We start from the raw sequence: 27,164 nt of genomic DNA, 5'->3' as shown, positions 1-27,164 counted from the left end.
GCGCTGAGCGTGGGGCCACAGACATTTCTCATTCTCTGATGATCTATGATATTTCTGCAGCTTTAATAAAGTTCCATCATTACTTACAAGTAGATGATAACCAAATTTAAATCTCCACTCTTTCTAGATATTCTTTATCACATGGTTATCATCTGAAGACAAATATGACAAAGAGAGCTTCTGAAATGTATAATCTTCTCTTTCTCATCATAATAGAAATGGTTATCATTTGACAGTCTACCGTGTTTGGAATCTTCAAATAGTCAGCATCCTAACAGTATTTTTTGTGCCCTATACAGTAACTTTCAAAGAATTTCAATTATACGCACAATGAGAGAAGCAGGCCACATGTCATTAGGCCCGTATCACAGTACATGAACTGTTTCATGGTAGAAACTGATGAATCCGTGTGAAATGTAACTAGTTCTTGTACTATTTTTGAAACTCTGCATATTTAAAATTATTTCAAAAAGAGTTAAACATTTTAAATCTTAGTAAAGTTATTACGAATTTACATTCACATAATAGAAAATATAGCTAAATATAGATAAAAATAATGGTAATATTAGGGTACTCTATTGGATTTTCTTGTGGTCCCTAAAAATATGACATCTTAAAAACTGAAGGTAATCTTTTTCCAGTACTAACAGCCTGTTATCTAAGAATAAAAGAAAAAGTCACTTGACCACGTGGAGTAAGCTCAGTTATACTCAATTTAAATGGTCCTTAACAAAGACTTTAGTTTCAAAGCTCAGCCTGTAGTTGTTGTTGTTGTTTTTTTTCTTTCCTCCAGAGATAACATACCACTGAGCATTATCCTCTGTAGGATCTAGCAGGAGAGTAACAAAAGAAAAGAAATACTTTAAGTAAAATATCCCATGTATTCTGAGAGAGAGGTTTCTGAGAATAGCTTCAATTATGCTGAGATCTAGAAAATAATTATGATAGAAATCAAATGATGGAAGGAAGCAAAAGAGTTTTTACTTAGTAATACTTTTAAGGAAGTTTCTCCACTTAATGGTAAATCAGACATGTAAGCAAAATGCAAAGAACACTAGGAATAAATTGAACAATGAATCTAAAAAACTCCTGCAAGTATTTGTATTCAGCTTGTAATGTAGAAATGGCTTACTTTTCACTGGACTGACAAGACCTCAATTACCTGCTTCAAATACCTTTGACTTTATCACAAATCACCACTGACATTAATGAACAGAAAGTGAGTCTACTCTGATTTTTAAAACAAAAACCTCCATCCTTTTTAATTCTATAAGAAATTTACTGTTACCGTGAAACATGTTTTTGGTCTGAACTTTAGTTTTTTAAAAATCTGCTAAATTACAGAAAAGAACAATGTAGTAAAAAAATAAATAAGCAGGGGTAGTCACAGTAGAAAAGAATAAAAGTACAGCTCTGAAGTAATAAAACTGATAATTTATACAACTCTAAAGTAATCAAACTGATAATTTAGGAAATGTCAGGACAGGGGCACCTGGGGTGGCTCAGTCAGTTAAGCGTCCGACTTAGGCTCAGGTCATGATTTGAGGTTCGTGGATTCGAGCCCCATGTCGGGATTTGTGCTGACAGCTCGGAGCCTGGAGCCTGCTTTGGATTCTGTGTGTGTCTCTCTCTCATTTCTCTCTGCCCCTCCCCTGCCTGTGTTCTCACACTCACTCGCTCTCTCTCAAAAGTAAATAAACATTTAAAAAAAAAAAGGATATATTTAAAAAAGAAAATGTCAGGACATATTATTATTATAACTCAAAGTAATTATCACTTATTCCAATAATGTTGCCTTTGTTCAAAACATTTTTGGCAGTTTTCTTCAGAAAATGTTTCTAGTATCAGGCAAAAAGTCACATGACTTTATTGTCACACACTTAAAGAGAAAATTGGGATTGCCGAGTTTAGTTCATCCATCTCATCCACCAGACTTGACATCTTATTAATTTGTAGCAGTCATTAAAGTCAGTATTTACCACTCAGGACATTCTAAGAATTGACTACAATTTCTGAAGGTAATTCCAAAAATGTTCACATCCTTCTTAGTTTCATATTGTTATCTGTATTTTACTACTGTACCTTTAAGTCATATATTTAAATTGATTGAGAGTCTAAAACCTATTATTTATTGACAAAAAAAAGTTTCTCCTTTTCTTATTCCATAATATCAGTTTTTATTTTTTCACCCCTCTCTTTTACATCCAAATAGTTCAAAACTCTATTCGTGTGTATTTCTCCAAACAATTCTCCTAAGACCTCAGAAAAAAACAAAGGCCAACAGATCGGGAAGAGAAAATGAAGAAAGCCAAAATGGAATGAGGGAAATTTTTGCAAGGAAAAGAGTGGGGGGGGGGGGGGGGGGGAGGGAGGGAGGGAGGGAGAGGGAGAGGGAGAGGGAGAGACAGACAGACAGACACACACACACACACACACACACACACACACACACACACACGCACACACACCATGGTAATTATTTTTAAAGCTAGTTCTCAGATTAAAACAACAATATATATGTACACAGCTTCCTTTGTCAACTGCAACCTAAAATGTAATTGTCTGGATTAAGCCTAAAGACAGAAAGCAGTGGTTAAAAAGCCAAAAATCAAAAAGATTCTACAGTATCTTTTTCACAATCTGAGAAATTATTTCCTGACTTTCTGTATCCAATGAGAAGCTTCATATTTGAGATTTTAAGAGACACAACTTGATTTACAGTCTAATCAGTAGTGAGCTGTGTCAAATAATATTATTAATACAAACTAAATTGATTTAAAAAATGAAATTATGAGAAATGAAAAACAGATTTATTTTATATTCAGAATAAATATTACTTTCTTCAAACAGAATTGAAAACTAATCATTTGGTATAAAACTTGACTCCTCTTTGTTTTTTTATCCCCATATTGTTTTTTAATATGAAATTTATTATCAAATTGGTTACCATACAACACCCAGTGCTCATCCCTCCCCGCCTTCCCACCCCCCATCAACCCTCAGTTTATTCTGTTTTTAAGAGTCTCTTATGTTTTGGCTCCCTCCCTAACCTTTTTTTTTTTCTTCCTCCCCCCTCCCCCCCCCCACTTTGGTCTTCTGTTAAGTTTCTCAGGATCCACATAAGAGTGAAAACATATGGTATCTGTCTTTCTCTGTATGACTTATTTCACTTAGCATAAAACTCTCCAGTTCCATCCACGTTGCTATAAAAGGCCATATTTCATTCTTTCTCATTGCCACGTAGTATTCCATTGTGTATATAAACCACAACTTCTTTATCCATTCATCAGTTGATGGACAGTGAGGCTCTTTCCATAATTTGGCTATTGTTGAGAGTGCTGCTATAAACATTGGGGTACAAGTGCCCCTATGCATCAGTACTCCTGTATCCCTTGGGTAAATTCCTAGCAGTGCTATTGCCGGGTCATACGGTAGATCTATTTTTAATATTTTGAGGAACCTCCACACTGTTTTCCAGAGCGGCTGCACTAGTTTGCATTCCCACCAACAGTGCAAGAGGGTTCCCGTTTCTCCACATCCTCGCCAGCATCTATAGTCTCCTGATTTGTTCATTTTAGCTACTCTGACTGGAGTGAGGTGATATCTGAGTGTGGTTTTGATTTGTATTTCCCTGATGAGCATCTTTTCATGTGCCTGTTGGCCATCTGGATGTCTTCTTTAGAGAAGTGTCTATTCATGTTTTCTGCCCATTTCTTCACTGGATTATTTGTTTTTCAGGTGTGGAGTTTGGTGAGTTTTTTTATAGATTTTGGATACTAGCCCTTTGTCTGATATGTCATTTGCAAATCTCTTTTGCCATTCTGTCGGTTGCCTTTTAGTTTTGTTGATTGTTTCCTTTGCAGTGCAGAAGCTTTTTATCTTCATGAGGTCCCAACAGTTCATTTTTGCTTTTAATTCCTTTGCCTTTGGGGATGTGACTTGACTCCTCTTTGGAATAGCTCAAATGCTATTCCAAACAGGATAGTTATAAATGTGCATAAATTTAAAGTCTTAAAATCAATTGTAAATCATTTTATCCAAGTAACTGTGTTCTGTGATTTAAAAGGCAGAACTCTTTATAATAACAAGTATTTTTTGTAGTGACTCTAGTAATTATAATTTTGAGAAAGTTTAAAAATTTGACCCAAAGAATACTTAAAATTGGTATACATACTTGTATCTAGGTTGGATTCTAAAGTGAGAATGCGCTGTTGCGTTTCCATGTTAAAGATGCTTGTATATCCTTTGCTGAACGATGCTACCATATGGCTCGGGTCACTGCTCACTAGATCCACAGACGCAGGGATTCCCAATTCTAAGAGAGTCAGAACATATTCAGAGAATGGCGATCAGAGGGTCTAGTTGAAAATGTCCTTATAATATAGCAAAACAAATAGTCACAAGATTTCCTTAAGAAGTAAAGAAGGCTCAACATTAGAATAAAAATTAGCTCATTAGCCATTCAGTAGAGATTATTTCTTTTTTACTGTTAGCCCCAGCCTATTTTATTATCTTTACCTGTTCAGCAAGTCTTCTACCTGTTACTCAGCTAATATATTCACAGAATGCAGGCCTTTACTCAGAAAATAAATGGAAAACATTTCTGGACTACAAGTTTTGTTGCTTCCACTTTTACCTGAGGCTTAGAGTGGCATTGTGGGAATTCTTTAAGAGACCATCTCTTATGAGGAATTCTAACTCATCAAAAATACGGAATTAAAAAAATAAAATTTCAAATTATTATTTACTGGTAGAGTCATGCAAATATCAAATGCAGGCAACTCATCAAAACCCAGACACAAGTTAAAACAGCTCAAGAATAAAGAAGGTACTTTATTTATCATCTAGAATAGGATAAAACTTAGTTAAACTTACAGTGTACTTACAAACATAAAAGAATAGAATGATATGTATGCATATCATGTGTACATATACATGAATATAATCTGATTTTTTTATATGGTTGAAAATCTAAAGCAAGCAAGCAGTTTAAAAATCTGTATATTATAGAAGAAGATACATTAATAGCTAATAAGCACACACACACAAAAGTGCTCACAATAATTAGCCACCAAAGCGATGCAAATTAAAACCACAATGAAACACTGCTACACACCCGCCAGAGCGGCTAAAACTAAATGAACTGATAACACCAATTGCTAATTAATTAAGAATGAAGCGCAGCTGGAATTCTCATACATGCTGTCAGTGGTATAACATGGCACAGCCACTCTGGATAAGTTTGGCAATTTCACATAAAGTTGAACACACAAAACCACTTCTAACTCCCAGCAATTCTACTTCTAGCTCTTTACTAGCTCAATAAATAAATAAATAAATAATGAATGTTCATAGTAGTTTTGTTCATAATACTCAAAAACTGGAAACAACCCACATGTCCATCAAAAGGTAAATAAATAAACACAATGGTTTAATGAAATACTATTAAACATAAAAATAAATAAGTTGATATGTAGAACACGGATGAATCACAAAAACATTAGAGAGTAAAAAGCCAGATATAAAAAGAGTACATATTATATGATTTCACTTCTATGAAATTTTAGCACAGATAAAACTTATTTGTAATGAAAGAAATCATACCGCTGGTTGGAAATGGGAAGAGGGGCTGGGAAGGACCCAAAGACACTTTGAAGAGGTGACGGAAAGGTTCTAGATCTTGAGAGGTATAAGAGTTATATATTTGTCAAACCCAGTAAGACATGTCTTCAATATCCATTTTTACTGTAGATGTTATATTTTGATTTAAAAAACATTTTTTAATGTGTGTTCTTTCACTGAACACTATGCTTTTAAAAATCATAAGTTGGAAATTCAAACAAATATGCTTTCATTACTTAAAAAAAAAACCCTTCAAATTAAATTTAAACTTTAAGAGTTTATAGAATCCTTTACTTATTTATTTGCTTGTTGTTAGAATTAGACACTTTATAAAAGATTCAGTTGAATGATAAAAAAAAAAAAAGCATATACCTTGATTATCATTAAATACACTTAGGGCTGGAGCAGCCTCGGCTGTATTCCATAATCGGAGAGTGCCATCTGCTGAACAGGACAACAGGCGCTGATGGGCAGCACTGTAAGCCAAGCCCCAGACAGCATCGGTGTGGCCCAGCAGAGGGCCCCTTAAAACAGAAGGATCTACACAAAATAGCAAGAATGCAAAATCAGGAGAAAAAAACAAATCATAAAGGTAACTCAGATTCCAGAGAAAGGAAATACAAACAAAAGCGTCTAATAACAGCACAAAATATGCTTCCTAGTTTCTATTACTCTTCTGAAATGTTGCAGTAACTAAAAACAGGCTTGGAAATACGCACATGCAGAGTCTAGGACTTATAAATTAAAATTTTAAAGTACATATTTCTCTCCTTAAAAAAATCAGGTATTTCCTTCTCCTTCCCTTCTTTCCATTTGTCTAGATTTTTTAAAAAGCACGTTAACACACATCATTTGAATTTAATCTGCGTTCAGAGAAGTCACAACTATTCCTCGAGGAAATGAACAGAGATCCTTTCCTCGTTGAGCTCTGTCAGCACTTTGGACACACTTCTTCAGACCAGCCTCCTGTATCTCCGCACTACGAATGGCAGTTATTCCTGGGAGCAACAGGTCCCTGGAATTCACGGTGGACACGAACTGAGACATACAGGTATTCCCCTCTAACAGCACTAACCGACATGTGAATGATGTGCATGAAGGGAAGGAGGCTCACTTAGCACGGTTTCATGACAAAAGTCAAACTGGAAACTGTAATTATCAATCCTCACAGTGACTCTATGAAGCAGTACTTTCAAGATGGCTCACACATGTTAAGTTTAAAATGTCAATGTTATCTGTCCTCTACTCTGTCATATCATAAAATATTTATTGAAGACACGGTGTGTTAGGCACTATGCTAGATGCTGGGGCCACACAGATAATTAAGACACAGTGCTATCCTGGTCTCAAAAGATGTTGTGATAAGTACAATAACAGTGACTGACATTGTATCCATGGAGAGTAACAGGGTTGAGTGAAAGCTTCCTGGAGAGAATGACACCTAGAGTCTACGGGGGCTGGCCAGTCAAAACTACAGGGAAGCCACTGCTGGCAAAGGAGGCGGCACCTGCAAAATCACAAAGGAAGGAAAGCACGACATGTGAGGAAATTTACAAGCAATTCAGCACCACTGAAGTGTGAAGTTGGAGACAGACAGATGAGAGGAGAGCGGCTACTTTAAGGTGGGATTTCTACAGCATATCAAGGTAGTTGGGAGTTATTCTGAAAGCAAAATGAACCACTACGGGGTTTTCCAGGAGCAGTAGGATGAAGTAGGTATTTAATAAGGTAGCCTTCACTGTAGTGCAGAAGACAGACTGGACAGAATCCAGATGACGGCAAGGGAACAGTTCCAGCAGTCTGGGGGGGTGATGATGAACACCTAGGGGAGGGCATTGGGAAAGGGGGCAAAGCAGAAGGGCTATATTCAAGGAATATTTAGGTAATTAATATTAGGTAAATACTAATTACTAGGAAATTAATAAGGTGCAGATAGCAAACAGAACAAGGCAACAAGGATAACTGTTAGGTTTCTAGCTTGGGTAACTGTGGTGGTGCCACCATCTCATAAAGAATATATGGGAGAAGAAACACAGCACTTGCGGGGATTTATGGACAATGAGATGGTGACTTTGAAATGTTCTGTAGGCAGTCTGAGGCTTACAGAAGATATTTATGAGTCAACAGCATATAAAACCATAGAGGTGGATTCAGTCTACCAAAGAATATGCATACAAAAGAAGGAATGAATAGGGTGTGGGCCTTGATAAATGCCAGTATCTAAGGTGAGAAAAATAAAAGTTTATGAAGGATAGGAAACAAATTGTCACAGAAGCCAATAGTGGACAAATTTCAACAAGAATGGAATGTTCTACAGTTTCAGATAGCCAATACGTCTAGAAAAACAAGGACTGGAAAATACCCCTTGGATCAGCCAATCAGGTAGTCACTGATAATCTTGGTATATTTAAGGGGAATGACCAGAAGACAGACTGCAGAGGGATGATGCCCGGGGAAAGGACATGGAATTAGTAACTCCAAATTGTGTATTCTAGTCACAACCACCAAAGAGACACACATACAGATGATGAGGGAAACAGAGACTAAACAGAAGCCTGGGAGGGAAATGAAGTCAAGAAAAGGCTTCCCCTTGCCCAGGAGAGAAGCTAGCTGGATTTACTTATATGTGGAGGGGGTGGAAAGAGAGAAAAGAGGGCAAGGCTTAAGATGAGAGCAAGAGAGACAGCAAGAACAAATCAAGTGCAGTCTCAAAAGAAACAAGAGAGAATGAGGTCAAGAGCCAAAGGAGAAGGGCTGGTTGCCTTGGGACAGAACAACTGATCCTCTCATAGAGAGATAAAGGAAGTAAGGAAAAATATGGAACAGATCAATTTTTAAGAGACCCGGGGAGAGAGAGGGGCTTTACCTTTCACAAAATACATGTTAAATGTTTATTAAATATATGTTGGGAAAATTTTTTGTTTATCGAATTTATCTTTACTTAGGTTTGGTGGCAAAATTAATCTAAAGTGAAGAGGAAAATATGGTTTTAGGACAAATACGACACTTCATACCATTCTAAAATCTGAGAATATAAGAGGAAACCAAAAGAGTCATTCCTAAACAGTTTTTGCAAAAGAATTTATGGTAAAATCTAGAGATAGATTATCATGTGGATTTATGTTTCACAGTACTGTTCCCAAGACTAAAGGCACTTCTTAATTTTTAAGGCCTTTCAAGTATTTTGGTGTCATGGAGCTTAAAAATCATTACCCTCTACACACTCCAGTAACTGATCAAGAAGATGATGCCAACATTAATTTTCCTTAGGCTGTTTGTCAAGAACAGTAATGAAATGTGTAATAATGTCTCAAGTAATGTACAGATGCCCAAAATGAAGAAAACGATGGTCAGTCATAGCCACCATTTCCAATCAACAAAACTCTGGGAGGGTGGGAACTGTTTTTTGCTGGAATAACCCATTTTGTTTCTTTTTTCTTTTAACATCATATATCAAATTGATTCCTAAATACAAGAGTCCTTTTCAACCATATAAAGACCTTGTTGTCTTTTACCAATTTATTAACATATCTCATTTTATCCTTATATATGCTATGTAAAATGTGTAAAAGGAAGACAAGTTATTCTTGCATATCCTGGGGGAAACACCTACCGTAGGAGTCATAGGGATCGACGTTGGGGTTGGTGGTATTCCAGCCTTGGATCAGTCCGTCGGCACCCCCACTGTAGCACTGCTCGCCGCTGCTGCTCAGCACCACACAGAGCACTGGTCCTCTGGGAGATAAAAAGCAATTTCTATTCCCCCAAATCAATCTGATAATAGGACTTGTTAGAAATAAGAGTGCTTAATTAATATGGTTTCTATGTTTCAGCTTTTTACGATGAATAAAAATACTATGGAAGCATCGCACATCTCTCTTCTGCTGCTAAACCAGAGGTTGGCAAACTATGGCCTGTGGGCCAAATCCAGCCAGTGGTCTGTTTTTGTACAGTCCTCAAGCTAAAAATGGTTTTTACATTTTTTTTAAAGGGTTGTAAAAAAAACTGAACTAAAAACAAAAATATACAACAGAAAATATATGGCCTACAAAGCTGAAAAAGTATTTACTATCCGACCCTTTCTATAAAAAATGCCAATCTCTGTGTTAAATCAAGTGAATAAGTATAACCCTTAAGCTTATGTGGAAATATGAGCAGCATGCAATATGTGTTCATAATTTTAAAATTCTTGGGTTTTTTTAATCTATATTATCTTTAAGGAAAACAAAGGTCAGGATTTATAATATTTAACCCTTACTGCATCAACTTATTTTAAGCAAGAGAGATATCATATTTAAACATTATCCAAATAAAACCTAATTTTAGCAAGGATCTCTGGTAGTGATATACTTGTTTTTAACACTGTATTATCTGCCAGTTTCTTTTACATTTACAAAAGAAAAAAGCTACTAAATACAAAAAATATATAACACAAATATTTAAGGGAAAGAAAATAAAATACTCTAATCAGGCTGATGTACAGTGATGCTGACTTAAAACAAAGAAAAAGCACATACTTACTTATGAGCCCTGAATGTATAGATAGGCTCCACATCAAGAGATGTACTCCTAAATCCAAGAGAGAGAGGACTTTTACCACTCTAAGTTTCAGTAGTAAACAGTAGCCCTGAATATATGCCACAAAATTGCCTTTAGAAATACCAACACTGTGGTAATATACCATTCTCAACCTAGGACACCTAAGACAGCTTATCTGATATCAATCACATATTTTTGTGGCCTCAAGAAACACTTGTTTAGTAGTAGTTTAGTAATAATACCTGATTGTAGTGTTCTCAGCATTATCATAGTCTATTTGACTAAAGGAAGAGAGAGTCACACTCAAAGAGCATCATAGGCTTTGAGGAGATAAATTTCTGGATTCAATTAGCTGGCTAACTTCAGGCAAATTATTTATTCTTTTGGAACTTCAGATTCCTCTACATATTTAAAACAAAAGTGAAAAATCAGGATAATACCAAATACTCACAGGATTAAATAAAAGTCTACATGTAAAACAGACTAGGCTAGAAACAAGCATTAGCAGGATTTCAGCACATGGCACTTTAATTTCTTTGCATTTCCATAAAGGTTAAGATATCTGTCCTCGATACTTGTAAAAGTTGTCCAAGTCATCAGTTTATTCATTAATCAGAACACTGAACGTATAGATACTCTACACTAATACTGGCCATGACTGTTAATGGAAACTGGATGTAAAGTCAATTACTTACCATTTCTGATATTGTATTACAGTTTTTTATATGATTCTCTCCTCAAGCATTTCCAAAATTTTATGCTCAAAGGTAAACAGGTCACTGTTATTTACATGTGGAGATATTGTTCCTAAGCTATCACCAGCTAAGAAACTTGTTTCAATATTTTTCTAAGTTTTAGTCAAGAATATATGAGACATTGACATTCTTTGGTCGAATGAGATGCCGTGGCCAGAGAACTAAAAAGACAAAAGGCACGATTTATAACAAAGAAATAATTACTCTCTGCTGAAGATACCTGATCCTTATGAGAAGTCACTTGGTTTTAGCAAGATCTGGTTGAACTGGTTGATGAAGACTGATAAATCAAGTATTTTATCAAGTTTATGTAGGACTCACAGCAGGAATGTTCGCTGATCTCGTTTAAACTTGGCAATAGATATCCTCTATCAGTAGTAAAACTTCTATAATCTTTGCCAGTTCATGTTTATTTCTCCTTCCAATAACAGAAGTGCCTGACACCAGAGAAGGGCCATTACTGGCACATGCTAGGTTTGGACCATCTGATTCAAGGACACAGGAGAGCGACCTCCAGTAAGTACCCTACCAAGTGGGACCCGGACTAGCTTGGTCACTGATAAAAGAGATTATAACAACTCATGTCTGTTCATGCTTAAGAGAGGAACCGAGGGGCTGAGGGAAGAAATAGCAGTTAAGTGACAGGAATAACAGTGCCTTTCAGTCTATACATGTTGGTAGGTATGGAAAGTACCTAAAAGGTCAAGGCCAAAAGACAATACCAAAGAACAGTCCTTCACCCCTCAATCAGCCTCCCTTCCACATCATTAAGTCCAAACCTAATAAATAATATGGCAAGGTTGTGCTGGGGAATGATGACACGCCTACACCTCTTTACAACAACAGTAGAAACCTTCAATATAGACAAGGGAATCCACAAATATGACAACCATTTAAAATACTGTGTAAGGATTGTAAACAGCATTCACAAGCTCTGGGAAACTATCAGATAATACTATTTCTCCCTCAGTGTTAGTTTTCCAACCTGATATCAGATTGTGAGTAAGAAGGGAAAAATTCTAATTATGTGAGACATGGTAAAGAAGAAAAAGCTGGAAGGTATACTTGAGAAATTTAATAGCAAATAATTAAGTACTTTTCTGCTGAAAACTGATAATTAAAATACTCAAATACAGGGCGTCTGGGTGGCTCAGCTGGTTGAGCATCTGACTCTTGATTTCGGCTCAGATCATGATCTCACCTTTTGTGGGTTTGAGCCCTGTGTTGGGCTCTGTGCTGACAGTGTGGAGCCTACTAGGGATTCTCTCTCTCCCTCAATCTCTGCCCCTCCCATGAACGCTCTCTCTCTCTCAAAATAAATAAATAAACTGAAAAAAAAAAAAAACCCCTCAAATACAGTTAAAGTAGAATATTCTCACTTTTTGGCTGGGGCTGTTTTCTGCAAATTCCACATTTTTAATGTGTGATCCTCTGATGCTGTTATCAAAACGGGCTCAGTGGGGTGGAAAGCAAGGGCTCGAATGCCATCGAAGTGACTTCGTAATGTAAACTTAGGGTTCCATGTCTTCCTCAATGCATCTTTATTGTTTGCTATCTATTAAGGAAACAAAAGAAAGATACCCGGACATCTGGTTCAGGACATGAAAAAAATTCTATTTCAACATTAATTCCTGCTGATTTGTCATTAAATCATCACATTGTGCAATTGTCAAAACAATATAATTTCTAAATGCAAATAATCAAATCAAAAGGCAAAATTAACAGTACGTCAACAGTGGTTTTCTTTGAAGAAATATAAATGAATACACAACATAAAAACAAGTAACATAATTCAAAATTGAAAGAAGACTAAATAACAAGAATGGGTCTTTACTAGGATGACTTAAAAAAACAACAGACAAGTAATTTCAACCTAAATTATAGTATAGAAACTAATTTGGGATAAAACCTGAAAACTAAGTTACCTTTAATAACCTATTAACATTATAGAATATGATCCTACTTCTAGATTTTCAGTACTTTCTATGAAAAGCTAAATTTTCTTTGTCAAATTGGTAACAACGTTTATAAACTGGAAACATAAAATGTTAACCCTGGAAGAGACAATCAGATGTTACAAAACAATAAATTCCATTTGCAAAACACAACATTATCTTGCTTTTCTCCACACAGACTCCATCTCAACAACTGAAAAAATGCAGTTTTTCATTCCAAGAATATTCCAACTTTTTTTTTCATTTCCAACTAACAGCAAAGCCAAAGAGGTTCATGTTTAACTTTACACTAGCACCACATATCCTATCACATATTACTTTACACTCCATGACTAACAAGCATTCTAGATTTAAGCACGAGTAGGGCACATATTGGTTAACACACTGAAGAAATATTGCCATACTTACAATGACAAAAAAAACCAATACTAATAATAACTGCTATTTTGAGCATTATTCGTTACTTTATACATTTTTCAAAAACTTAACATGCATTAACTCACTTAAGTGTCACAACAGCTCTATGAAGGAATCAACATTATCCCCACTTTAAGGACCAGACATGTAAAGAAAAGAGAAGCTGAATGAGTTCCCTCTAGCAAGTGGAAGACTCAGGATTCAAAACCAAATAGCCTGACTTAAGAGGCTACACTCGTAATACAAACTATAACTTAGGACCCAGAAGTTTAAAAGTCTGCAGAAAAATTTGGATAGAACAGGTCACAACTGGAACAGTAAGAAGACAGAACACACGATGCAAGGAACTACTATAAGATCTGGGGCTGGTTATCTTTGCATGGGGGTTGGGGGTGCGTGGAGCAGGGGGAGAAGCAGAACAACTAAGTTGACTCTTGTCTGCTCTTATTGAAGAGCTGAAATATTTTCATATACAAAAACAAGTAAATTCCTTCTGAACGTCTTAATGTGGTAGACAGCCACTAAGATGGTTCCTGATCAGCCCTACATCCTCATATTTACACCTTGTGAAGTCCCCTGCCACAATACAGGGTTGCTCTGTGTGACCAATAACATATAGCAAAAGTGGTGGCAAATTACTTCCAAAATCAGGTCATAAAACCTTGCATCTTGGGTGTTCTTGCTCACTCTCTTTTCAAGTACACCCACACTGGGAGAAGCCAGCTGCTCCACCGAGAACGCCACACAGAGGCTCCTGGGTGAGAAACCAGTCCCTAGCCAATAGCCAGCAAGGAACCAAGGCTTTTGAACAACTGCATGAGAGAGCCTGGAAGGAGATCTTCCCAAGTCTTCATTTAAGACTGCAACCCCTGCTACATGCTTACTATAACCACATGACAGACCAGAACCACACAGCTATGCTGCCCCAGATTGCTGGCCTCCAGAAACTGTAACAAATGTTGTTTTAAGCTGTGTCGTGTGCAATTTGTTACACAGAGGTAGGTTACTAATATATTTATTAGAACTAGAGACTTCTTTTAGAAACACAGACATAACACTAAGTTTTTAACAACAGCTAAAAAAAAAAAAAAAAAGAATGACATTTGTCTAGAGACATGACTGAATTCTGTAACATATGGGACAAAATCTTTGTGAGGTACGTATAGAGAGGACAAAAGTATCTCATGGGAACTTCTGCTTTTAGCCATGATGTAGACTAGACCATTAGGATCAAGTCTGTACTGAGGACAAGTAGAAAAGCAGAGCTAATAATTTTTAAATGGAGAACCAGAAAAATAGTGAAGAAAAAGGAGGCCAGGATTTAGGGGAAGACAGAAATCTAAAAAGGTGAGCCTGATATTTGGAGTTGTTTCTCCCCAGAGGGTATTTACTGATTCCAGAGGGGATGGTTGAGAGGTCAGGCTGTGCTTTTGACGCTTGGGCAGTGCAAGGAGATACAGACTGGTGTCCAGGGCCTGCCAAGAAGGTGGGGCTTGGTGAACCACTGTGCTTTGGGTTTTGAGTCCAAAGGGTTGCATCCTAGACAGAAGCGTGAACTAGAACAAAAGCCCTTACAGAGACTGCAGATCAGCTTTAAATCATCTGAAAAACTGAAACTGAAATGAGGTGATCCAGATTTCTACTGGCTACAGACATTTGAGAGAAGCAAATTAAAATATACTCCCTGGGGGAAGGTATCATCCTAGGCCTAAAGTTATTTCTATAGACATTTTTTCAAGTATGGTTATTTGGACACAATAAAAAATAACCATGCCCACACAAGATTATACAGCTTAATGAAAACAACTGGGAACATAATCATGCTTACTGTGTTCAAGAAGATAAAAGACAACATTGTAAATTTTGGAATAAATCTATAGAAAAAGAATTCTAGAAGCAAACAATGTAAGACCTAAGTAGATAGGTTTAATTACACATTACACATAACTGAAGAAAGAATTAGTTAACCAGAAGATGGGTCATAAAAACATCTAGAGTGAAGTATAGAGACAAAAGATGGAAAATACATAACAAAGGGAGCAGGAGACAGAGGATGTAGAGAGTTCTAACAATATAACTAGAGTTCCAGAAGGAGAAGAAAGAGAGATGTGTAAAAGCAGTATTTGAAGATAAATAGCTGAGAACTTTATATAAAACTGAGAAAAACATACTAAGCCAAGAAGGTCTAAGAACTTCATGAAGGTTAAATAAAAAGAAAACTAAACCTTGGCTAACAGTCAAGACATAGGAAGATTATGAGTCATAGAAGAAAAAAAAAATCAGACTAACATTGAACGACCAATAAAAGAAATGACAGCTGACTTTAGCAGAAAACGAAGGAAGAAAATGAAGTAATATATTTAGAATGTTTAAAGTGAAACTAAATACAAAACAAAACAAAACAAAACAAAAACCTTGCCAACTGGAACTCAATACCAGAGATAAAAGTTAACCCACTCAGGTGAAATAAACAATAAAACCAGAAACTGAGGGAATTGGATACCAGTAGACCTTCACCAAAGAGAAATATTAACTGTTCTTAGAGTAAAAGAAAAGTGTTCCAGATGGACAGTCAGATGCGCAGGGGAGAACAGAATAAAGCAAAATGAATCATGTAAAATGGATAACCTAACTGAATGTTGAGTGTATAAAACATTATCTTGTAGGAGATAAATGTCGACACAAAATATATAGTAATAGTAACATATATGTACAGTAGGAATTTTTTAAGTATAGTTAAAAGTGTTCTAAAGGTCTGTGCATTAAAATTTTGATAAGGATATGTGTGGTAATCTGTAGGGTAACAATAGAAAGAGTAATGAAAGACTGCATAATCTCCAAATAATGGAGTGGGGGTGACTTATAAAAAAGAATCCCAATATAGCTAAAAATAGGAGAAAAAAGAACACAGAACAGGTAGCACAAATAAACAGTGGGCTTAAATCCAAATATATCAGTAATTACTTTAAAAAGAAATGGACTCAATGGTCCAATTAAAAACGTTGTCAGGGGCACCTGGGTGGCTCAGCTGGTTAAGCATCCGACGTCTGCTCAGATCATGATCTTGTGACTCAGGAGTTCCAGCCCCTTATGGGGCGAGCGTGAGCCCCGCTTCTCTCTCTCTCTCGCTCTCTCTCCCTCGCTCTCTGCCCCTCATGGGATTCTGTCTCTCTCTCTCTGCCCCTCGCTCATTTGCGCCCTCTCAAAAATAAGTACATACATACATAAAAATTAAATAAAATTTAAAAAATAAAAAGGTTGTCAAATATTAGATGAAAAAACAAAAGTCAACTAAATTGTGTTTTTATACACAACAGATGTAGAATATAAGAATACAAAACTACTGGAAACAAATATTTTTTAAAAACCTGTATCATATATGCAGAGAATGGGGAACCAAGAGCCCATTTAGATGAGGTTATTGTAGTAGTTCCAGGTGAAGAAAACAATGGAGTAGGATGAAAAGTAAAAAACAGCTAACGATTTTAGGTATTTTTGGAGGAAGAACCCAAAAGACTTATTAATGGACTTAGCAAAGAGTGAGAATTTTGATTTGTAGGAAGAGGAGTGAGTGGTGAGGTTCCTCTTTGGAGCACATCATTCTCACATCCATGGTTTGCTTAAGCATCCATCTTTACAGCCCCCATGTGGTAGGAGCTATACTGTGTTCTCCAACAAAGATAATGAGGTATCAAAGTGAAACCATTTTCATCAAGACAAGACAGGTTGTAAATACTTTATAAAACAAGCAACTGTTTTTCTGACAATTTAAATGTAGTTATGAAACAACTGTGTTTGGGATTAAGTAAACGCATGCATGTGTAAAGGTATGACGATTTCAGTTTTGGTCTAAATCACTGATGGGTCGGCCTTAACATGTGCAAGACACCCTGTAGACATCCCTGCCTAACAATAACTAAAATTTCCTGTAGACCAAGTATTCACTGATAATGTACTGGAGAAGAAACTCAAATGTTGCCATTAGGGAGGCATGAATTTCAAGTGATCTCTGGCGCCTTAAAACATAAAACCCAAACTTGGTAACAGAAAGGGAATTCTTTCCCTTAATCTAAAACCAATAAACAAGATATATAAACTTACGGATTTAGGCAAAGACCATAATTTTAATCTCTACACAATGTGAAAAATACTGTATTTTCAAAGTTTGCAATTAAAACAGAACCAAATTCTATACCTGTAAAGAAATTTTACCACTGTTATCTTTTTCTATTAGGTTAACTTTTTATTTTTAAGAAATGAAAAAACAACAAAAATAAAACCATGACTCACATCATAAGTTAGTGAATCTGCTTCATTGGCCACTGTAAGTCCAGCCAATTCTCCAAGTCCCAGTTCACTTTCAAGGGCTTCATCTGCTCCCATGATGAAGGACTTCCCAGAAGAAGGAGGAAAGGTCAATGCTTCCACTGAAGGGGGAAGACAGAAGACACATAAAAAAACTTCTAAAGTGTAAACAGTCTCTTAAGGGCATGTCTATATTTGATTATTTTTAAACGCATTCAAACACAGTATAATTCAGTGAGCAGAAAATCCTCAAGAACTGGTTGCTTTTTCCGTATCTTAACCATAGGCAAAGGTATCTAATTTGAAAAGTACAACACAAGGGGCCTGTGGGTGGCTCAGTCGGTTAAGCGTCTGACTTTGGTTCAGATCATGATCTTGCTGTTTGTGGGTTCGAGCCCCGCATTGGGCTCTCTGCAGCCCCTGTAGATCCCACATTGGATCCTCTGGCTCCCTCTCTCCTCTCTCTCAAAAATAAACAAACATTAAAAAAAAGAAAGAGAAAAAAGAAAAGTACAACAGGAAACAAATCCAATAGACCATTGTCCCTTCTTTTTCACTATACAAAAAAATAATATGACTAAAGCAAAGTAGGCTTTCCTCGTTTGCTATTTCATGTTAATTACTCAAATTACTTCTATCAAATATTAAACATAAGTAACAAGTGATCTGAACACTCCTGGTCTCATTCAAAATAAAATTGCTTAATTCTATAACTCGGAAGAATACAGAAAATTTCAAACGAAAATGGTTATTACAACTGGGGTGCGTGGGTGGCTCAGTTAAGCGTCTGACTCTTGATTTCAGCTCAGGTCATGATCTCACAGTTCGTGAATTTGAGCCCCACATTAGGCTCCATGCTGACAGCACAGAGTCTGCTTGGGATTCTCTCTCTCCCTTTCTCTCTGCCTCTCCCCTGCTCATGGTGCATTCTCTCTCTCTCTCTCAAAATAAATCAACATTAAAAAAAAAAGAAAGAAGTAAAATAGTTACAACTATAAAATATGCCTATATGAGGCGAACTTAATGTTGGTGTTAGAACTCAGGACTGCGTCTGGAGAGAAGGGGAGACGTAGTAACTTGAAGCCCAAGCAGCCCTTCAAGACCCTGGTAATGTTCGGATTCTGACCGAGGGAGTGGTAACACAGCTGGGTTCACTTTGTGATAATTCACTGACCTGCTCCCTTACCACTTCTACAGTTTTCCACAGGTATAGTTCAGTTAAAAATGTCTGTTTCAAAGACATTTTCTTTTCACTATAAGTGGATTTTTATTTCAAAGACTTTTTTTAACGACGTGTCCGTTTGAACAGTTTCATTAGCCGCGAGCTGACGCCATATCTTCTTTGTAATAGATGACACTGAACATACCAATCCAATTCCTCCAATCACCATCATAGAAGAATCAGTTAAAAGCAAAATGCCAAAGTAAAACAGGAGTTTTACCTAATTTGGTCAATAGTAAATTGTTGATTTTTATAAATGCAATTATGCTGGCAAACTGTCAAAGATAGTCTTTGAGTAGTTTTCTAGAGGTGGTTACTTTACTAATAACAAACATTTATAAGTTGATAAGACGAATTTAACAGTTTAAACTCCGGCTGCTAAAAAATGTTTTGTTTCCTTAAGAAAAACAAGTCAATATATTAATTAGCATATGTAGAAAACTGGATTTAAAGGTGTTTTTCAGCTTTAAATTATGTAAGTTTAGATTCAATCATAAGTATTTGTTGAAGAAATGAAAGAATAGTTATGTCTTAAAAATAGTAGACATACGAGTTATGTCTTAAAACCCTTGTAAGAACAAAGGAGAACATAAATTAAGACCTTATGCAATTAAAACCACCATGCAATAAAGCAGCAATAATAAAAATGGGTTTTACCCAAACATACCACATATCCTCTGAGGGGTTCGAGCAGCTCTCACATTAACTACTGCAGGGTGGAGACTGTTTAGGTTAGAATAGCAATTTTCATGCCAAATTTCAATCAAATGACTCACAGGAGACTATGAGACTGGGTCTTCAGCCAGGTGTTTTGTTTGTTTTCATTTCTACTGTATCCAGACAACTTTGTTCAGGTGTGAAATAAAAAGGACTCTTAAAAACAAGACTAAGATTCATGGGATTTGAGCATACACTCTGTTTGGGCTAATTTAAACAATGCTCTAAAAATGGCCATGTAAAACCTTGAAACAAAGGCAGAGCTCCTTCCAGCACACTCCCTGGCTAAGCCAGCAGACCCGAGGGCCAGAGGGAGCGACCATGGGCAGAACTCTAAGACTCCTTACAAGTTGAGACGATAGGCCACATTTCTTCAGCTTTTACAAAATTATTTAACTGTGCCTCTTTACTATTTACAGTTAAATAATTACAATAAAACAATTAAAACAAAAATAAAGTGATAAACATTTATAGCACACACAGGCTATGGACACTTTTTCTGAAACTAAACTGGAGACCAAGAGGCATCATTCATGGGCAATTAAATACACGGTGTATTTCTTACATACTTCTTATATTTTTGAAAACCTTTCACTGAGGAAGAAAGCTTATAGGACCCATGTTAGAGATAGTAAGTTAGATATTCAATGCTTCAGTTTTAAGGTTCTTCAATATTTTTTCCCATGAAGGGCACTTTCTGTGGCTTATGTAATGCTTCTATACATTTGTCATTTAGTATATAGTACTTATTCTGTCTCTGTTATTAGAATTCTGCAAGATGAATCTCTGATAAAACTCTTTAGGAGTTACTAGAACAAAAGAAAAATGAACTTCTTATCTAGACTTGATCTTAGAATAACAAACTGATTAAAATTCTCACATGGATAGTGTCAAGTGAATGTATCTCCTAGAGGACAACAAACACACCTAATGAGGCCCATGACTTCACATCTTTAATTCAAAAGACGTCTCTATATCAAAGAAATTGTGTATTTAGAGTATAAAGGTGTAATGTACAAGTCTTTGTTACTTAATGTATGAGTAATAAATTCCAGGTATACTATGTATAAAATTAACTCTAATAAATAACTAACCATGTGATGGTCAAAAGTTTCATTTAAAAAGTACTCCAACCATGAAAATCTGTCCATCAAGGTTCTATCAGTTTATGTCTCTCTAAAATGTAACTGAATTTAAAACCCAAGAAAGAAAAACACTTATGATTTTTCTGTGGCTTTTTCTCTGTTTTATTCAATAAATAGTAATTTGAAGAAGCATATTCACTGCAAACAATTACAGTATTTAAATTCAGGCAATTTTAAAAAATAAATATTGAAAAATATTTATTAATCATTAAGGTTCCTTTTACATCATACTGGATTTTCAGCTAATGTAAATACATACTTTAAAATCAATTTCTAGGGGTGCCTGGGTGGCTCAGTCAGTTAAGCACCTGACTCTTGATTTCGGGTCAGGTCATGATCTCATGGTTCGTGGGTTCAAGCCCCCACATCACGCTTTGTGTTGACAGCATGCAGAGCCTGCTTGGAATTCTCTCTGCCCCTCCCCCCACTTGCACATACACTTTCTCTCTCTCTCTTTCTCTCTCAAAATAATAAACATTAAAAAAAAGTTTAGATCAATTTCTACATATAAGCATTTTATCTATTTATAAATAGATAAGTCAGAACTTATGTCTAGAAAACAGGCAGAATTGTATTTAAATATCGTAAGACGGTACTGTAAAAAACTGGGAACCTAAATGTCCAAAAGGGATACGGTGAAGTATCAAGTCTAAAATATAATGTGTAATCTCAAAATTATAATGATGAAAGTTGTTTTGGGGATTTATGTTACATAAATAAAACAAGATAGAATTATTCTATGTGGTGACTGTAACTTTGTTAAAAAAAATACACACAGTTAGACAAGGACTGAAAGGGAACAAAGAAACACAGTTGCAAGTGTGAGTAGACTTTCAGGTGTCCTTCCCCCCCCCCCCGCCCCCCGTTTTCACTTATCAATGACAAACTTTAAAGAAAACAGCTGAAAATATTTATGTGAATCTCGAAGTAAACATTTACTACCTATCATATGGACTTAATTTTCTTCTTGTTGCAGTAGGGTGAATAAAACAGCCTATACATACCAAATACACGGCTTCTAGGGAGGTGGACTAGAATCTGGAGTTGGACTTGCTGTTTATGCGCCCTTTTCAAGTCTAACAGATTGAAGGGGGAATCAAACCCCTTGAATGTAAGAAAGCCTACATTTGGGGAACACCATGTCGATCAAACATACGTAAAATAAAGTTATTTTCTTAGGAAAGTCCTTTCTAATAACTGAATTTAGATATGCATGTGTGTGTGTGTGTGTGTGTGTGTGTGTGTGTGTGTGTGTGTGTGTGTGTGTATGCGCGCACTCAGGAGTGTCATATACTTACCTTCGTCTGCCCTATTTATTTCGTGTTCTGGAAGCCTGGAGCTGGTGGGTCTGGAAGGTGAACCCACAGATGGCTGTAACGAGGGAAGTTCATCAACATCTCTCAAGTTAGCAAGCATATCTTGTAGTTTTGACCTATTGGGCCCTAGCCCAGAAATAGGGAGGAAGAGAACAAAAAAGAATGGAATTATCCAACTGTATCAAAATGGTGCCATAAACCTTATTCACATTTGCTTACATTCACCTTTAAAACTACCCTACTATATTAAAAAGTAATTACTTTCCAAGTTTTCAAATTATTTTAAAAGTTTATTTCTTGAGAAGAATTATGTTTTACATATATTTTTAAAATTAAGCTAATGGAATAATATCGCTATTTCAATAAAAAATCATGTTCATATGCAATTTGGACCATTAAAAATAATAGCATTCTTTTAATCCTTATATATTGCTCTAAATGACGACAGATACCAGGGATTGTGAAGCTACTGTGTACTGAGTTAAACGGCAACATTCCTTTTTGTCCATTTATGTGAAGTTGCATTCACTGCCTTACATCCTGAAGCTATGGTACCCGAGGTGAAGTCTCATACCCTACTGATTACTTACCTGAACTTTGATTCTTCATTCTCCCACATCCCTGTTTTGACTGTTTTATATAGGATAGAGGCTGAAACAGATCTTCGGTAGTTTTTCCTGTTACAAGTTTAATTAAGAATGGGAAAATCTTACCCATAGTCCATTATGGTTTTTTTTTTCCTATACCAGCAAAGAATACAACTATTTTTAAGCAATTTTAACTACTACCTAGAAATATATTTCAAGACCGTATGATTGGAGTACACGATTTGACTGGAAATATTTCTACTGGCCCATATCAATAGGAATCAAATTTTTCCAACAGTAAACGTTCAATTAAAAAGATATTTGTGGGGGTTTGTAAATTTCTGCTTCATACCAGGTCAAAGTTTTGCTTCAGTTCTGTTTTTACCATGTCTTCACTTGTTCCCAGATCACCATTTTATGAAAACAGTGTGAACTGATGATGATAAACAAAATGTGTGGAGCCTCACCCTGCAGTCCCTCTACCCTAAGATATTAAAATTTCTCCCCCTGTAGTCATTTTTCTTTGTCATACAAAAAAACTATGTGCTATATACCTGCATGCTGATCATAATCTCCAGATTCAGGAAAGCCAATAGCTTCCATTAGTAGGAATACGGTTCCAGTCAAATGGTGCCATTTTAGATCTCAAGTGCTAAATGCCAACTATAGCAATGTCTTGATATTTGACAAGAACTAAATAACCAGTATAATAGTAGGTGGATTCTACGTAAATCCTGGATACCCTTCCAAATGAGAGATTTTTTACATTTCAAAACATTATTGTAGCATAATGACTTAAAGAAATATCAACTTATGTCAACCTGAAAATTAAAATATTCTTTCTCATTTATGACATTTGCATTAAAATTTCAGTGTAACTGGTTTTGCCATGGCTCTGAAAAGCCCTAGTAAATCATGTCTCATTACTGTTCAAGTTCACATTTATTATCCATACATTTGGATAAAAAGTACAAAATGCTCTTAATGTTTTAATATTAATATTTCTCATTATAATTTAATTTATATTGAGAAGGCATCAAATAATAGTTTTTAGTTATGTAATCGTTACAAGTATAACATCAAAAATAGCCACTGACTTTTTAATCCATTCAAGTTAAATACTTGTAACTCCTAGCATATTTTAAATAAAGATTTGAATTGTTTATCAATAACAACTACGCTTTTTCCAACTTTTAAATACATGTTTCACTAAACTGGATTTTAATCCCACTTTACACTACTTTAATATCCCAAAGGATGCAATTCCTTTTGCCATAAAAGGGAGACCCATGTGCATATGGTCAACGGGAGTGGAAGCACAGGAGGTAGTTTAGCTTTGCTGTCCTAAAAAGGTGTTTTAGATGGTTTTCAGGGATGCTTGAAAGCTTCTTCAAGATTTCTACTTTACATACTTAATTAGATCTACTGCTAAACCTAATAATTTGCATAATTATGTATGTATATATATATGGTTATATATGGTTCACAGGGCTAGCAATTTCATTTTAGCTTCCAGTTCTTATGTGGCAGACATCTTATTAAAAAGAAAAAAGCTAATTGGCAATATTATTATAAATGAAATTGGCCAAAATTCTTAAATTAGAAAATAAATACTTTTAAAAGTTGTGTATTTGACTCTCTGCCCTGTATAGCATATAGTAGTGAGAGCAAATGAACTGTGTGTTATGAACACACAATATTCAGGGGTAGAAATTAACTTTCTGTCTCCAAGGTCTAAAATTATATGCAGTAATTTTGGTGGATTGCCAGAGGGTCAAACTAAATGAGATTTAAAACTGTCAACAGTGAAAAATCATTGTGGTAATTAAGCACATATACTTTAAAAATGAAATTATCACTATGTTTTGAATATATAGTTCCATATTCTCACAAGGCTCTAGATTTATTATTGGGATATATTATGATTCCATAATCAGAAGCATGGTTGTTTTTATTTTTTTAAGGTCACAATCAAATAACTAACCACTTAATTTCAACCCCTGAGAGCAGATGAAAACGAAAGAGACCAGGAGCAGAAAAGAAAAAGAGTAAGTGGTTTTAGGAAAACATTGGGGAAAAAAATTGGGGGATATAAAAAAAGGAAAGATTTATGGTTTACAGATACAATGTTTTCCACTTACTCTTCACCCCCTTTTTCCCCTTTCTCTCCTTTTTGTATTGTTCCTTGAGTTTGGTAATTACTCCCTGGTCCACATTCCAGGCTTCAGGCATGAGACACTGGTCTTCCTTTTCTAAATAGAGTAAAACAAATGAAATAGCCTTTTTAAATTAAATATTGAACACTATAAGTCAATTCACTGTTGTGTCACTGAATGACAACAACCATTTTCTTCAATGTAACACTAATTTTAAAGTTATTGCTTATAAGTCATACAAAATGTAATATCTAAGAAACGACAATTCAATTTCCTAGGTAATAATATTAAATTTCTCTTGAAAGAAACAGAAAAAAACACTAGAAGATTTGAGTGACTTTTATTAAATTAAGCCCCACAACTCTATAATGAGAAGCCCTCATTTTCATTCCATTTTCTGAATTCAGTTATGACTGACTCACAAAAAAAACACTTATTAATTTATGTAATGAGAGAAGATTATTATTAAGAGATTATACAAAACAGTCTTCAATGATCTTTTCATTTCAAAAATTTTATATTTTTGGCATGTGTTCATCAACTAATCATTTTTTTTACAGGCCTTATAAACAGCACTTTGTAAACTTATCAATCAACCTTCATTCAAAATTTAAAGCAATTTAAGTGATTTGTTAGCCTATAAGTTCTTAAACAGGAAACTGAGCTTCTAGCAGATAAGAAATTCAATCATTAATTTTCACTATTTCAAGAGAAGAAAATTTAAGGAGTAAATATGTTACATATTTTATACTTAGTATAAATTTATATACTATATAACATTATGTGTTAGCTCAGAACTCTTGCTTGAACTCAAGACTCATATCCAACTGCCCACTCTACATTTCCATGAGAAATTCTAAAAGATATCTCCAACTAAACATATAAAATCAAATTCCCCCCTTTTCCAAATCCAATGTTTCATCCTGCCATTTGCTCAGACCAAAAACTCCCTTTCTTTCACACCTCACATCAAATATTTCAGGAAATACTGTTTTTTCTACCTTCCAAACACATCTAGAATCTAGCTACTTAGCACATACACTACTTTTCTAATCACTCTGTCTCTTGCTAGAATTACTACAATAATTGCCCCCTTTCCCCTAACATCAAGATTATTACCAACAATGGCTACTATAGGTAGTCTTTCTCAATACAGCAGCCAGAAGGATGCTTTAAAAGTCAGACCATGTCACCCTTCTGCTCAAATTCCCCTGTAGTTCCCCATCTCACCAGTGGTCTATGGCCCTACACGATTTGATCATTTGTTACCATATTCCCCTTAGAATCACTCTGCTTCAGCCATTCTGGTGTCCCAGAATTCCTCAAGCATATGAGGGCTACTGCTATCCTGGGGCATTTGCTGTAGCTTTTTTTTTTTTCCTGAATATTCCTCCCCTAGATATCTTACTGTCAACCCATCAATCCACTTCAAGTCTTTTGTCCAGATGTTACCCCTCAATGGGGCCTACCCCATTACAATTTTAAATTGTAATCTGTCTCCTCCAGGCCACCCTGAGCCCAGCACTCCCTATCTCCTTTACTCTGTTCTACTTTTTCTATTTCCCACAACATTTATCACCTTCTGACATGCTCTATCATTTATGTTTATTGCTTACTGGCTATATTCCCTTAGCAGACTATATGGACCACAAGGGTAAGGATCTTCACCAAATGACTTGGCACATAGAAGGCACTTTATCAATATTTGTTAGATGACTGGAAAAAATCTAAATGAATCAGAACAAACAGGAATCTATTTTTAAGAAGTTTAAATTTCAATCTACAGTTTTAAAAACTTTATTGGGCCTCTGAATATACTAAACACAATAAATTTTAAAATTCTCAACATTTTTATAGCTCTAACTATAATCTATCAATAATAAAAATACTCTATTTTTCCAGAAAGATCTAACAATTAAAAATGTTAATATTTTGGGGCGCCTGGGTGGCTCAGTCGGTTGGGCATCCGACTTCGGCTCAGGTCATGATCTCACGGTTCGTGGGTTTGAGCCCCGCATCAGGCTCTGTGCTGACAACTCAGAGCCTGGAGCCTGTTTCACATTCTGTGTCTCCCTCTCTATCTGCCCCTCCCCCACTCCAGCTCTGTCTCCCTCTGTCTCAAAAAAAAATTTTTTAAAATGTTAATATTTCATCAATCAGCTCTTAGTAATAAATGAAACTGGGTAGCTTTTGGATCCTAGAGTGTCTTCCATTTTTTTTTAATTAAAAGTTAAACCTTATTGTTATCTTCACTAGACTCACAACAATGGTAATGAAAGGTCACAGAAGATGTGTGGTGAAATCTGTTACTTGCCAGAAACTAACAAGATTCTTTTTTTTTTTTAATGTATGAAATTTATTGTCAAATTGGTTTCCATACAATTGGTTTCTATGCCTTGTACAAACTGATGAAATCTGCCTAGAATGA

General features: G+C 35.6%; 1 protein-coding gene across 3 annotated transcripts in view; it reads right to left on the bottom strand.

Moving 5' to 3' along the window:
- The window catches only part of STRN (striatin), a 92,799-nt gene that overhangs the window by 7,971 nt on the left and 57,664 nt on the right, over positions 1-27,164 (bottom strand). For 2 of the 3 annotated variants that reach the window (XM_027033550.2, XM_053201031.1), the window contains 9 exons: positions 24,722-24,832; positions 22,584-22,670; positions 21,976-22,119; positions 17,579-17,715; positions 12,296-12,471; positions 10,144-10,191; positions 9,236-9,357; positions 5,995-6,162; positions 4,175-4,315 (listed from right to left, as the gene is read on the bottom strand). In XM_027033550.2, coding sequence (XP_026889351.1) covers positions 4,175-4,315; positions 5,995-6,162; positions 9,236-9,357; positions 10,144-10,191; positions 12,296-12,471; positions 17,579-17,715; positions 21,976-22,119; positions 22,584-22,670; positions 24,722-24,832 — 1,134 coding nt within the window. The remainder of the gene's footprint in view (positions 1-4,174; positions 4,316-5,994; positions 6,163-9,235; positions 9,358-10,143; positions 10,192-12,295; positions 12,472-17,578; positions 17,716-21,975; positions 22,120-22,583; positions 22,671-24,721; positions 24,833-27,164) is intronic. The other variant, XM_027033552.2, reaches the window with a different exon arrangement.

Source organism: Acinonyx jubatus, chromosome A3 (assembly GCF_027475565.1).
Source record: "Acinonyx jubatus isolate Ajub_Pintada_27869175 chromosome A3, VMU_Ajub_asm_v1.0, whole genome shotgun sequence".
Lineage (NCBI taxonomy): Eukaryota > Metazoa > Chordata > Mammalia > Carnivora > Felidae > Acinonyx > Acinonyx jubatus.
Note: the sequence above shows the minus strand (reverse complement) of the source record. Positions and strands in the feature narration are given on the sequence as shown.